Below are 12,989 nucleotides of genomic sequence, written 5' to 3'. Positions count from 1 at the left end.
TGGTGCAGAATTACAGCCACTAGAGCCAGTCCCACAATGAGCTTTCCTTAGGATGTGCCATTTCTGTGTCTGTAGCTATTGAGGAGGAGAGGGGGAGGGGGGGCTCCTTATGACCTCATAAGGAGAAGATTCCTGATTGGCCCATCTGAGCTTTCATTTTCTCAAAGGCAGAGCAGGATACCCAGGGCTCGGTTTACACCTATCACCATTTCAAATTTTATGGGGGCAGGGGGGGAGGGGAGGGAGAGGGGGGGAAAATTTTTTAAAAAAAAATAAAAAAATATTTTTATGCCATGGGACTTTTTTTTTTTTTTGTTATTTCATGTTATCTGTAACAATGTATTTTTTGTATATGACATGATGTTTTTAAGAACATTTATTCTAATTTACAACAATGTGACAGTCTACTATTTGTTTTTTTTGTCTTGGTGCATCTTGTGGAAACTTTGTACGCTGTGGCTGTTTCTTTTTCTCCCAGTTGAGTTAAGACAAAGTGGAGGTTTGTGCTTTGGTCAGAGAAGATTATAACGTTTATGTGTTGGAAGCTTTTTTTGTGGAAGTTGGCTGCTGTGGATTTGTAGTCAAAACTCACTCATAGTTTCCTCACTGGATGATGGATTCGTGGTCAGGATTTCTGCAGCTTCAGAAAAAGCAGCCAGAAAGAGCAACCAGTGGTTGTGGCTGAAACCTGATATTGTAGGAGAGTCCACCGTCATCTAGACTTGATCCTTGCACTATTGGACTTATTGGCACCCCCTCTCATAGAGCACCCTACCATGCAGACTGACTCACAGGGTCAGTCCCTGCCCTGTCACTGCAAGCCTCTCATGCTTATACATCCCTCAGTACATTCATGTGGATTTTTTATTTAGCATCTTTTCTTTTATTGTCTATATTATTCATGTGGATCTGTTATTTTATCATCCTGTTTATGATTTATGTGTATGTTGTGTGTGATGTCCTTAAGCTACTGGGACCTTGAATTTCACCTTGTGTGGAAGAATTTTGGGAAAAAAGAAAGTCTTGAGAACCATCAACCATAAGGTGAAAGAGGCATTGATCACATCAAGAGTTGATCAAAACAGCCTTAAAATGAGACAAACAATGTATGTCAAACTGTACAGAATGCAAATAAAAAATATAGGGGGGAAAGAAATGGATCTGTGATGCAGAATAAGTTCAGTTCAGTCACTTTATTATCCCAAATGGGAAATTTGATCTGAAGTCGGGAGTGCAAGATAAACACACACACACACACAGAGACACACAGAAACACGCTCACACAGAGACACACACACACACGCACACACACACATACGCACACACAGAGACACACATACACAGACACGCACACACAGAGACACACACACACACACACACAGAGACACACACACGCACACACAGAGACACACACAGAGACACAAACACACAGAGACACGCGCACACACACACACACACACACACACACACACACACACACACACACACACACACACACACACACACACACACACACACAAAGACACACATAGACACAGAGACACGCACACCCACAATATAAACAACAACCACAGGAGCATTCCTCGGGTCAAATTTGACCAGTTTTTCCAGAGTTTTTTTTAAGATCCGAAAATATGTGACGTCGAAATTAGTGCCAAAAATGTAAAGAAAAACTAATTTTGTCAAAACAACGGTAAAAACTTCAAAAACATCCGAAGAAGTATCAAAAGAAGTTACAAAAAAGTGACAAAAACATCAGAAAAAGCGATAACAATGTTGAAAAGAAGTAACCAAAAGGTCTAAAAAAACCACAAAAACGTTAAAAAAAGTAAAAAAAGCAACAAAAACGTCGAGATAGGGACAACAAAAGTGTGTTTCTCTTCATAGTCGGCGGGAAGACAACACGAGGGTTACAGTTTTTTTCGATTGCTAAACGACAGTGGGCACAACTGGAGTCACATGTGCAAAACTCAAACTACAGTCTGCACTACCTACAGTCACCTGAGCTAAACAGTTCACATCACCTGCAAAACTCATTCAAAGCAACACAACTCTTAACACACGTCTCAAACAGTATGCACAGGCCTCACTGAGATAACACACACTGTCACTCAGAACACACTGAGGGTAAAAACACTAGCATCACACACCAATACAGAAATTACAAACTTTCTCATCTTTACAGTTTGAACAATTTGAGTGACTTGACACTACTCAACAGTTTATTTAAGGAAAAAATATAGATTGTATAGCATACCAATTTTTACATAAGGTAAACAAGAAGGAATGAAAATCATCAGTTTTCTTGTAATTTGTTGTCTCTAGTAATTTATGGAATTACTGGGGAAAAAAACTAAAGGTAAATAACAGTACCAACGAATAGTGTGACTAATCCTGCCTCTCTCCAGCATCATGTGGCAAGTTCTCTTTATCACATTGGATGTCTGCATCATCTCTAAATACAAATTACTGTAATGTGGTGTTTCTATTGCTTTCACTTACATTACTTTCTGAAAAACAGTAAGAACACAGTTTTACTATTGTAAAGATATAGTGTTTTTCACTTTTTTGTATAGCTGCGTACATAACCTCAGACATCTTCCCTGGACATGTTGGTATCTTTGCTCTTTTACCTTTTTCTCTCAAACAGTACAGTGTAGAATTGTTTCATTCTTATTTGGTGTTTGTATACAAAAAAAGACTTTCTGAGCTTTCTCTGTATAAATACCATATATGTTCACTAACTAGTCTAAAACAAGACACCTGCTTAGGCTTTCAGCTAAAGTTGCAATCAGCAGTGTTTGATAGGCACCAGACTGAAATCTATTCTGTTTTGAATGTGTGGTTAACAGTTTTGACAGCAGTGTGTTAGCATTTGAACAAAGTGCTGTAAATCTACAGTGTTGTGCACGTTGTGGTTAAAGGCATGGGATAAGTGTGTAGAGTTTTGAAAACTGTGTTCAAGCAATGAGAAATGAACTAGAGTTTGGTCCACATGAACTGCTGCTGTGGAGACTGTAGTTAGAGTTTTGCACATGTGACTCCAGTTGTGCCCACTGTCGTTTAGCAATCGAAAAAAACTGTAAGATGGTGAATAGAGGAGGCAGATTGAACAAGAACCAGTTCAAGTCTCACATCCAGACTGGATACATCTTCACAACATTAACCCCCCCTCTTCTTTTTGACCCATTTTCAAAAAGTGTTTATATCAGAAATTCAGGTTTCTTTCAACCAAATTATAAAAATAAAAAAAATAACCTGGATGGTTCCATACAACCATTACTCTTCACAGGTAAAATAAATGATCAGTTCACTACTTTCATTGAATTTGCGTGTTTTTTATTTAATTTTATAGCATTTGAAAATAAATTCATAGAAGAATGTTGAAAAAGGTGACAAAAATGTCGGAGAAAAAAAACGACAAAAACATTTTTTTTAAACGCAGAACAAAATCGACAAAGACGTTGGAAAAGGTGACGAAAGCATCGGGAAAAGCCACAAAAGTGTCGAAAAAGTCGACCAAAATGTAAAAAAATAAGTTTGAATTTTAGATTTCGACCCAGAAAAACTAAACGTTGCACTGTCAGTGGGAAGACAACACAAGGGTTAAATAAATACCTAAAGTCCCGTGAGTTCGGTCCCCTATCACAACTTCCTGACACTATCTCAACGTCACAGATGTGTCTCCATTGCAGGAGGAAAAGGGAGGAGAGAACACAACTATTATCTTCCCAAAACAAAGGCTTAAAGGCATTTATGGCAACACCCAGGGGTGCTCTTAGCATTCCCCTGGCCTTTTGTGGGACCTCTGCTGGCACACTTTGTCTTTGTGCTCGACGTCTCTTTTACTGGTGCCTGAACGGCGCCACAAAACCTCTAAATTACGTTTGACTTTCAGAACGTGCGTCGGGTGGTCTCACGTCGTCTCAAAGCTTTTTTTATACGCGCTCTCTACCTTGTGACAGTAAATGGAAATGTTGAGGTTGGAAAAGTAGAGAAGACATTTGCACATTCAAACATCGGATCAGCTGCTGTGGGCGTAAATGTGTCAGGATACGTTCTGCAGATAAATCCACTCACTTGATCCGCAAATGTCGTGCAATTTGTCTACTTTTAGTTACTTTTTTCAAACAGATTCGGTGTTGAGGACTGTTTAACAACTTGACTTTACATTCACCAATAATGCAAACAAGTTTGGGAAATGGAAAAGATTTTTTTTTTCTTCGGAGGACAACTTTATTTTTATTATAGAGCAATTTATTTTTATATATATATATACACAATATGTTACATTCAGATTTAGAATTACATTCAGTGCATTAGCGGTTGCCCCACCGTGACCATTCACCTTGTTTTAGTGAGACCCTGGGTCTATATAAGGGCAGGGGCTGTCAAGAAGAACCTTTCATATTTAGAAGGATAGTTTGGATCTTTTGAAGTATGGTTGTATGCAGTCTTGTATTTACTTGAAAGCAATACTTGAGTAAAAGTACAAGTAGGCTATCTTACCAGAAAATAGACTTTGGTAGAAGTTAAAGTCACCTTTTAGAATATTACTTGAGTAAAAGTCTCACAGTATCTGATATTTACTATTAGAATCAGATTTGGCCAAGTATACTTACACACACAAGGAATTTGACTTTGGTAGGTGTTAACTCTCTATACATTCAACAAACAGACATGTAGTAGTAAACATAGACAAATAGTAATAAAATATTGAATATGTGACGTTGAAATTAGTGCCGAAAATGTAAAGAAAAAATCATTTTGTCGAAACAACGATAAAAACTTCAAAAACATCGGATTAAAGCACCATGTACAAAGTGTAACCCATAACACATAAAACGTGACAAGGTGACAAACAGAACAAAAGAGGGAAATGAGACAGGACAATAACAGAACTGACAAGACGGGACTGGACAGGACAGTTGACAAACACAAGGACGTATTATTAGTAATTGGGTAGAATGATCTACGATTCATATTTGGGTGATCCGGTTTTCGTGTTTGAAGGGAGTTGGAAAAACATGTTATGCATAAGTGTGGATGGTGTTGATAGTGTGTGTATGAGTAAAGTGATAATTGCAATAAAAAAAAGAAGGGAAAATAGAATAATTAAATGGGAAATGGAAAAGATATTATAATAAGTGAGTAATATGAGTGTAGATTTTGTCACATTGTCACACTTTTTGAACCTTTGTTAGCATTTATAAAGTTCTGTGCTTCAACACTCTACAACAGGACACGGTGAACCAGGGGCGTCGGACTAAGAGGAAAAAGGGGACTGAGTACCCAGGGTCCTCATGTGAGGAGGGCCCAGAAAAATGCTAGAATGAATAGCTTTGGATGCGGGGAGGGGCCCATAGAGAACGCCTTTCTACAGGGAACCAGAATTTTGTGCTACACCCCTGCGGTGAACACACATGAACAGACATAGTGAAGGGAGTACACGCTGACATAACACACGGAAAATCTAAAGAAATGTCCAATCAGATGAGTCACTTCAGAAAGAAAAAGATGAAATCATATCCAAACCTATTTAGAATCTGATCCTTTAAGAGCTGTTTAATAAGAAGAAGTGGGAGACGTTGGTGTTTTAAAGCTTTAAATTGGTCTGGTTTCACCAAAGTGACACAATAACAGAAGCTAACTAACCGACAGAGGCAGCGGCAGAGCAGCAACTCCCGTGTTTTTGTCCAAGTAGTCTTCTACGTGGGGTCAAACTAAATATTAAAAAATGAAACTAAACCTTTCAGAAAACTGAAACTAAACTAAACTAGCACACACACTCTGAAAACTAACTCATACTAAACTAAACTAAAAATCCCAAACTCAAAACCTTGCTTTACTCACAGCTAAAGTATTCTCCGTATCTCCTATCCTGTCTACACCAACGTATATTTTCTGTCTTCATCATTTCTTCATATCTCCCCCCCCCCCCGAGTCGACCCGTTTCCCGTTGTCCTGCAGAAACAAAGCTGAGGGTCAGAGAGGGTCAGGCCTACTGGTGACATCTGCTAATTGTCCTGTTGGGCTGGCCTCTCTTCTGCTTTCTATACCAGTCTCTCCGTAGGTGTCTGGAGCTGCGAGCGCGCCGGCAGCTGCCACCTTTATGACTTACTGCCTCCACAGGATCATTTACTCCTAAGCCCCCCCCGGACCCTCCTTTACTACATGAGGCCTCTCTGGGTATTAGCAAACTATAACCGATAATGTGGCTTTAAAGATGCATCTGTTAGCTGAATTGTAAAGTTAATGAAGCAATTGAAGGCAGATAGATGTGTGGAGCGGCAGCCAATTCAACATAAATACATGTTAAGAGCAACGAGTAACAAGTCAACGGCTACATTTACTCAAAGAGAGCTACAGCCTTTGATGGTATTTGTTAAAAAAGCAGCTAAAGACTCATCTTTCCAGTCAGGCGTTGGATTAGTCACATTGCTGGCTGTGTTACTGTGTATTGCTATTATAACTTCATTTGTATAGCACCTATTAAAAACAAAGCGCTTTGACTGAGGCTGTGATGGAAAGTGCAAGCACAATTTGGGGTACTTTACTAGAGTATTTGCATTTTATGCTACCTTATACAGTATTTCTACTTTACAAGATTTTAGAGCAGGGGTCTTCAATGTTTTTTAAGCAACTTTTTTTTTTAACTGAAAGAGCAGCCCAGTCTGTACACAGACACGTTTATCTGGGTTTTTTTTCGGGATGGTCAGTACGTTTTTTTAAACTAATGTATTTCAATGGGAAGCATCTTTCATGATCACAGGACAATTCTTTGGAAAACAATACCAATGTAAAGTCAATGAGAAGATGACGTAGCATTCAGAGCGACTACGGTAGCGAGTAGTATGAAAGCCCGAAAATCCGCGTAGGGAGGTTGGTTCTTCGTCGCTTTCTTCTTTACCTAAACCCAAGCGTACCGTTATTGTCCAGCGTGTCAAGGAAACGTAAGCTAAAACAGCGGTTATAGGGCTAAAAATACCAATAATTCCAAAGCTGTATGCAGCTTCTCTGCTGCAGCCTGACTGGCAGAAAGAATCGTGCTGTGATCACGAAATATGCTTCCCATTGAAATACATTAGTTTAAAAAACATGCTGACCATCACGAAAAAAACGAGATAAACATGTCCGTGTACACGAATCAATAGATTAAATTACTTGAACATTTCACACACTGCTGTGAGACTGGGTTGGAAAGAGAAACGGCGCACGGACCCCCTACTACATATATTGTATAAAATGAAGTTGCATATTAAACATGTAGGGCCACCTAAAGCCTTTATACATTACTTTTTTGCATAGAATAGTAAGCTATTCAAATAGTAATTGTTGGCATGATTTTATAAATAATATTAAAACATACATGTGGAACAGTGAATCCTTAAGATGAAGTGCATCTGTGGCTGGCTGCCTTAGGCCTGTAAGCCTATCATCAGAGGGGATTAATATATATACAGATATTTCATTGTTATTGTCACTAAGCAGAGTACAAGTACAGAGCTAATGAAATGCAGTTAGCATCTAACCAGAGTGCAAGTATATAGCGATATATATATATATATTTACAGAAAGTGCAGGAGTAAATATTGCAGCTCTAACTTACAACATGTACAAAAATAAAGTATCAGTGAGTATATATTAAAATATAGACAGTAGGGATTGCAAATGTGAGGTATGTATAGAACATACTGTAGTTAAACAGTGAGGTGGAAGCTGCTGAATAGTGCAAACTATTATTCATTATTATATTTGCTAATAATATGTTGGATTCATGTTAAGACTTCATCATTTTCAAAACTTAACAATAATTTTGTGGCCCCCCTGCATTGACTCATAGGACACCCTACTGGTCCCAGGGCCCTTGTTTTAGAGTAAAATATTGTGCTTTTGTACTGCACTACCTTTATTTAACAGCTGTAGTCACAGATTAAAACATCACGTAATACATATTCTATATCCATTACGTTCCACTTCCAGGATTGCTCTCGTTCTGCTGGAAATTCCACCGGATCTCACTCTTTTCAGATATCACCTTTCGCTTCCTTTGTGTTGTAATTTGTGATTTGGGGGAGTTTTCTAGGCTGATCAATAGATGTCATTTGTGATTTCTTACTAGTCCCTGAAGCCTGATCACTGACTGTGAAGGACATGAGTGCATGCACGCACGCACGCACGCACACACACACACACGGACATATACACACACATATACAAACACACACACACACATACATACAACTATACACACACACACACACAAACAGACGCACACATACGCACACATATACAAACACACACACACGCACACACTCACACATACAGTACATACATACATACAAATATATACACACAGACGCACACACACAAACAGATGCACACATACACACATACACACATATACAAACACACACACATGCTGATACAAATATATACACACACACACACACACACATACATACAACTATACACACACACATACATACAACTATACACACACACAAACAGATGCACACATACACACACAAAAAAAAAACAGGATATTTTTAAATAGTTTGTGTTGCACTCTGCAGAGCTCCAATAAGTTAAATACCTAAAACATAAACATAGGGTTGCGATTTTCAAAAATTTCATGAAAACTTTGAGAAATGTGAAACCCAAACAAGCCTGGAAAGTTTATGAAAACTTGCACTTTTGAAGTTCCTGACCTCTGTTTATAGCTGTTTGTGTTGTTTTTGTACTTATGGTGTAGCCTATAAGGTATTTCATGTAATTACATAAAGTTCTTTGGTTTATATTTGCGCGTGTATGTTTGTCAAATGTTCTATTTTGTATGTATGTCTTATTGTAGGCTACATATCTAAAGGATGCACGTCCCTCTACATGTTTGTACATCCCACACAAATCACACAGCCTCTTTTTCTCCTTCTTAATATGTAGGCCTATGTATGTGTGTATGGGCTATATGTTTCTGTATCTATTGTTTGTATTATTTTATATTATTGTTTTTATTCATGCACCATCAACCAAAAGCAAATTCCTAGTAAGTGCTACTTACCTGGCAATAAACATATTATTTATATCTCACTCTGATTCTAATGAAAAGAATGTACAAGCCCATTTTGGTTGGACCCAGTAAAGTTATGAACAAAAAAAAAAAGAGGAAAAAAAAAGTGATCAGATGGCCAGCGGCTCTCATATAGTTGTTAGTGGGCTTCTAATTAAACCGAAGTGCTTTGTGCTTTTTGGGGATGTTGCACTCAACGGGACAAACGTCTCAATGCAAACTGGGCCACAACGAGAGAGAGAGAGAGAGAGAGAGAGAGAGAGAGAGAGAGAGAGAGAGAGAGAGAGAGAGAGAGAGAGAAAGGCTCAAACTGTCCCTTTGATGAGTCCATCAATTAACATCACAAGCCGCGTTCACGTGTCCGAGCACCGTAAAATCTCACATTTGCAAATAATGACAAGACAAACCACAATGAGGAACACGGAGGGAGAGAAAGGAGGCACGTTTTAAACAGATGCCTGGCAATAAATAACAGGGCGAGCGCACCTCCAGCTGAGAGCGCGGCATTTACATTTCCAAGTGCCCGCGCGGGGGGAGCTGCACGGGGCCGAAGCGTGTCGGCGGCTCCAATTCAAACTTCATTTGGTAACTTTTTTTTGAATGAAATGTAAATGTGAAAGAGCGTGCGCAAAAGGCCGAATGGGCCTATATATATAGAGCCCCGGAGCAGATCAGGCAGTCATGCGCTCTGCCTCCACATCTGCCTCCACCTGCGTCCTGATCCACATCCACAGTGAGAGAGAGAGAGAGAGAGAGAGAGACAGAGAGAGAGAGAGAGACAGAGAGAGAGATGCAGCCAGTCGCAGCCAAAGGCCCACTCAGCCACAGGACGCCTTTCTCTGTGGAGGATATTTTGGATCCAACAAAGTTCACAAGGAGAGGAATCTGTGCTCGAGATGCAACGACAGGTGAGCATTAAGAGGGGACACTGCAGGCAGAAAACGTGTTTTCTATTTTAATTCCATGACCAGAATCAGAACCAGAATCAGATTTATTGGCCAAGTATACTGACACACACAAGGAATTTGACTTCGGTAGGTGTTAACTCTCTATACATTCAACAAATAGACACCTAGTAGTAAACATTCAGTAGACAAATAGTAATATAGACATACTGTACAGTAGAGACAACAATATACATATAGGCACATATCAACATAATATATAAATATACAAATAAGACATAATATCAAGACAAGTAGCCTACACATGGAGTGGGATGTAAAGTGCAAAAAGTAATAGTGCAAAGTAGTGTGCAAGATGCATATTGGAAATATAAGTATAATGTGTAGAGAAGTGGGTGAGTGGCCAAAGTGGGGATGACCCCACTTATCTGACGTGTATTCTTTTATACTTTTTTGGGGAAGTATTAAAATGGCAAAAACAACATTTTTCAATTGCTTCCATAACATGTCTTCTTTCAGACTATGTGGGGGAAAAAATCATCCAAAATACACATTTAGATGTTTATTTTTCCAAAACGTGTCCATTTCTGTCTGTAGATTGCTCCTAAATTGACCAAAAGTTAGCATAAGATAATGCCTCATTTGCATATTCAAACATAACGTTCTCAGAAAACTCAAAAAAGAACAGTCTTAATGCTGTCATCTAGGTTTAATGCTGATATCTCTTAGTTAAAATGTCCAAAACATAATGCACGTAAATGCATCTTCTGTGAGGATCTTTCTGCTTCAAGTACTTTTACTTTTAATACTTGAAGTACATTGTTCTGATGATACTTCCAAACTTTTACTTAACCCTCGTGTTGTATTCCTGTTGACCACGCAGCTTTTTGTCATTCTGGGTCAATATGAAAACCCAATGTTTTGGTGGTCTTTTCCCCACTTTTGTGGTTTTTTTGTCACTTTTTCCAATGTCTTTGTCGGTTTAATTATTATTTTTTTTTTTTACTTTTCTTGTTTTTTTCCCACGTTTTTGAAGCACTTTTTTTCAACCTTCTATCTTATTTTTTTCCATCAATCTAATAAAATACCCAAATTAATTGAAAGTATTGATTTATTTTACACTAAAGAACGTTGTATGGAACCATCCACGTTATTTGTTTTTGAGACAAGTTGTTGAAAGAAACCCAAATGTTTGATATACTGTGGAGACTTTTTGAAAATGGGTCAAATTTGACCCGAGGACAACAGGAGGGTTAAGTAACATTTTCAATGCAGAACTTTTACTTGTAACAGAGTACTTTTACAGTGTTGTATTAGTAGGCTACTTTTACTGAAGTAAAGGACTCTGAATACTACTTCTATCCGTGCTTTCAGGTGCTTCTACGGGCAGAGATGAACCCAGGGAGCAGCATCATCCTGCGGCCGATGGCGGCGGCAGCCCGGAGGAGGAGGAGCAGCCTCGCAGCTCCGAGGCAAAAAGCCGACGGATCCGCACGGCTTTCAGCCTGGAGCAGCTGCACATCCTGGAGCGCAGCTTCCGCCGGTGCCACTACCTGTCGGCGCTGGAGCGGAACACCATCGCCTCCGCCCTGCGCCTCTCCGAGACTCAGGTCAAGATCTGGTTCCAGAACAGACGCACCAAGTGGAAGAAGGAGCGCGTGCAGGGGGGGAAGGAGGCAGAGGAGGAGGAGGAAGCCACTTTCACATCCTCACATCCTCTGACCTACGGGCCGCTTTACTGCCAGCAGCGCGCGCCGCTGCAGCTGTTTGCACCGCTGCCGATGCTGCCCTATCATCATTATTATTACACATGATGGGTGACTCAGCATATTATGGACCAACATGCAGCATCTCCAGTAGCCTACATGGGTATCACTAAAACAAAACTTTAATATCGGTGTCGTTACAGTGACTTTGATAGCCTACCGGTTCCTGATCGATATTTTTTTCTATACAAATTTTATAAAAAGCCATTTAACAAAAAGAAATGAACTTACACATCAGGGCAAGGGCGGAACTTTGTGTTCAACATTGGGTGTGGGGGATCTCCACTTTTGAGCAAAATTGAACAATGTGTGCCTTTTCTTCATGAAGTTATGGTGCAAATGCCTTTATTTATGTAAAGGAAATTATAATAGGGTTTTTTGGGGGGTTGAGTTTTGATTATTGAGGGTTTGAAAAAAACTTTGAAAAGCGCGACAAACGTCCGTTGTAAGCGTCAATAAGTGTCAAATTAAGCAACAAAAATGTTGAAAAAATATACAATGTAACAACTATCGTAACCATCATGTTTTCCCCAAATTATGTTCTGAGTTTTAGGCATTTTATTGTCAAATGGCGTGAAAACAAATGCATGTAGCTTTGGTTAACGGCCCCCTCTAGGTTTGGGCTGAGCCCCAAATGTTTCCCTTTACAATGATATCACATAAACTGTAGTCAAGCCTCTCAAAATACAACAACACACACAGGAGCCTCGTCAGGGGCGTAGCACGACATTCTGGGCCCTGTAGAAAGGCATTCTCTATGGGCCCCTCCCCACATCCACAGCTATTCATTCTAGCATCTTTTTGGGCCCTTCTCACATGAGGGCCCTGGGTACTCAGTCCCCTTTTTCTCCCCAGTCCGACGGCCCTGAGCCTCGTCTATGTGTAACGTAAAGTTTTTCCTACGTGTCTCTACGACGTGTAACGTTAGACAATCACAGCCAATCACAAACGTTATTAGATCTTGGTAGAAGCACGCTGCGTGCTTATTGGCTCGCTGATTGAATGACGAGGCATTTTTCAGTACTTGTTACTAAGAAGGCAATTCGGTCATTGTCGTAAAAGTATCGAAGTTCGGTACCCAGCCCTAATCTCCAGGGGAGAGTTTCCGCAAAATATGGCACAATTATGATTATTATGATTATTCCGGAGAGCTGTTAAAAGTGCCAAACACGACTGAGTTTAGAAATGTTAAATATGTTCTAATGTATTTATGCTATAACTTATTTTCATAATAATTTTTTATTGAAG

General features: G+C 39.5%; 1 protein-coding gene across 1 annotated transcript; it reads left to right on the top strand.

Annotated features, from left to right (window-relative positions):
- The first annotated feature begins 9,860 nt into the window (after positions 1 to 9,860).
- On the top strand, positions 9,861 to 11,789 carry pnx (posterior neuron-specific homeobox). The gene is made up of 2 exons (XM_039779062.1): positions 9,861 to 9,978; positions 11,350 to 11,789. Exons 1-2 carry the CDS (start codon positions 9,861 to 9,863, stop codon positions 11,787 to 11,789), a joined length of 558 nt encoding a protein of 185 aa, XP_039634996.1.
- The last annotated feature ends 1,200 nt before the right edge of the window (positions 11,790 to 12,989 follow it).

The sequence above is a fragment of the Perca fluviatilis genome, chromosome 17 (genome assembly GCF_010015445.1).
Source record: "Perca fluviatilis chromosome 17, GENO_Pfluv_1.0, whole genome shotgun sequence".
NCBI lineage: Eukaryota > Metazoa > Chordata > Actinopteri > Perciformes > Percidae > Perca > Perca fluviatilis.
Note: the sequence above shows the minus strand (reverse complement) of the source record. Positions and strands in the feature narration are given on the sequence as shown.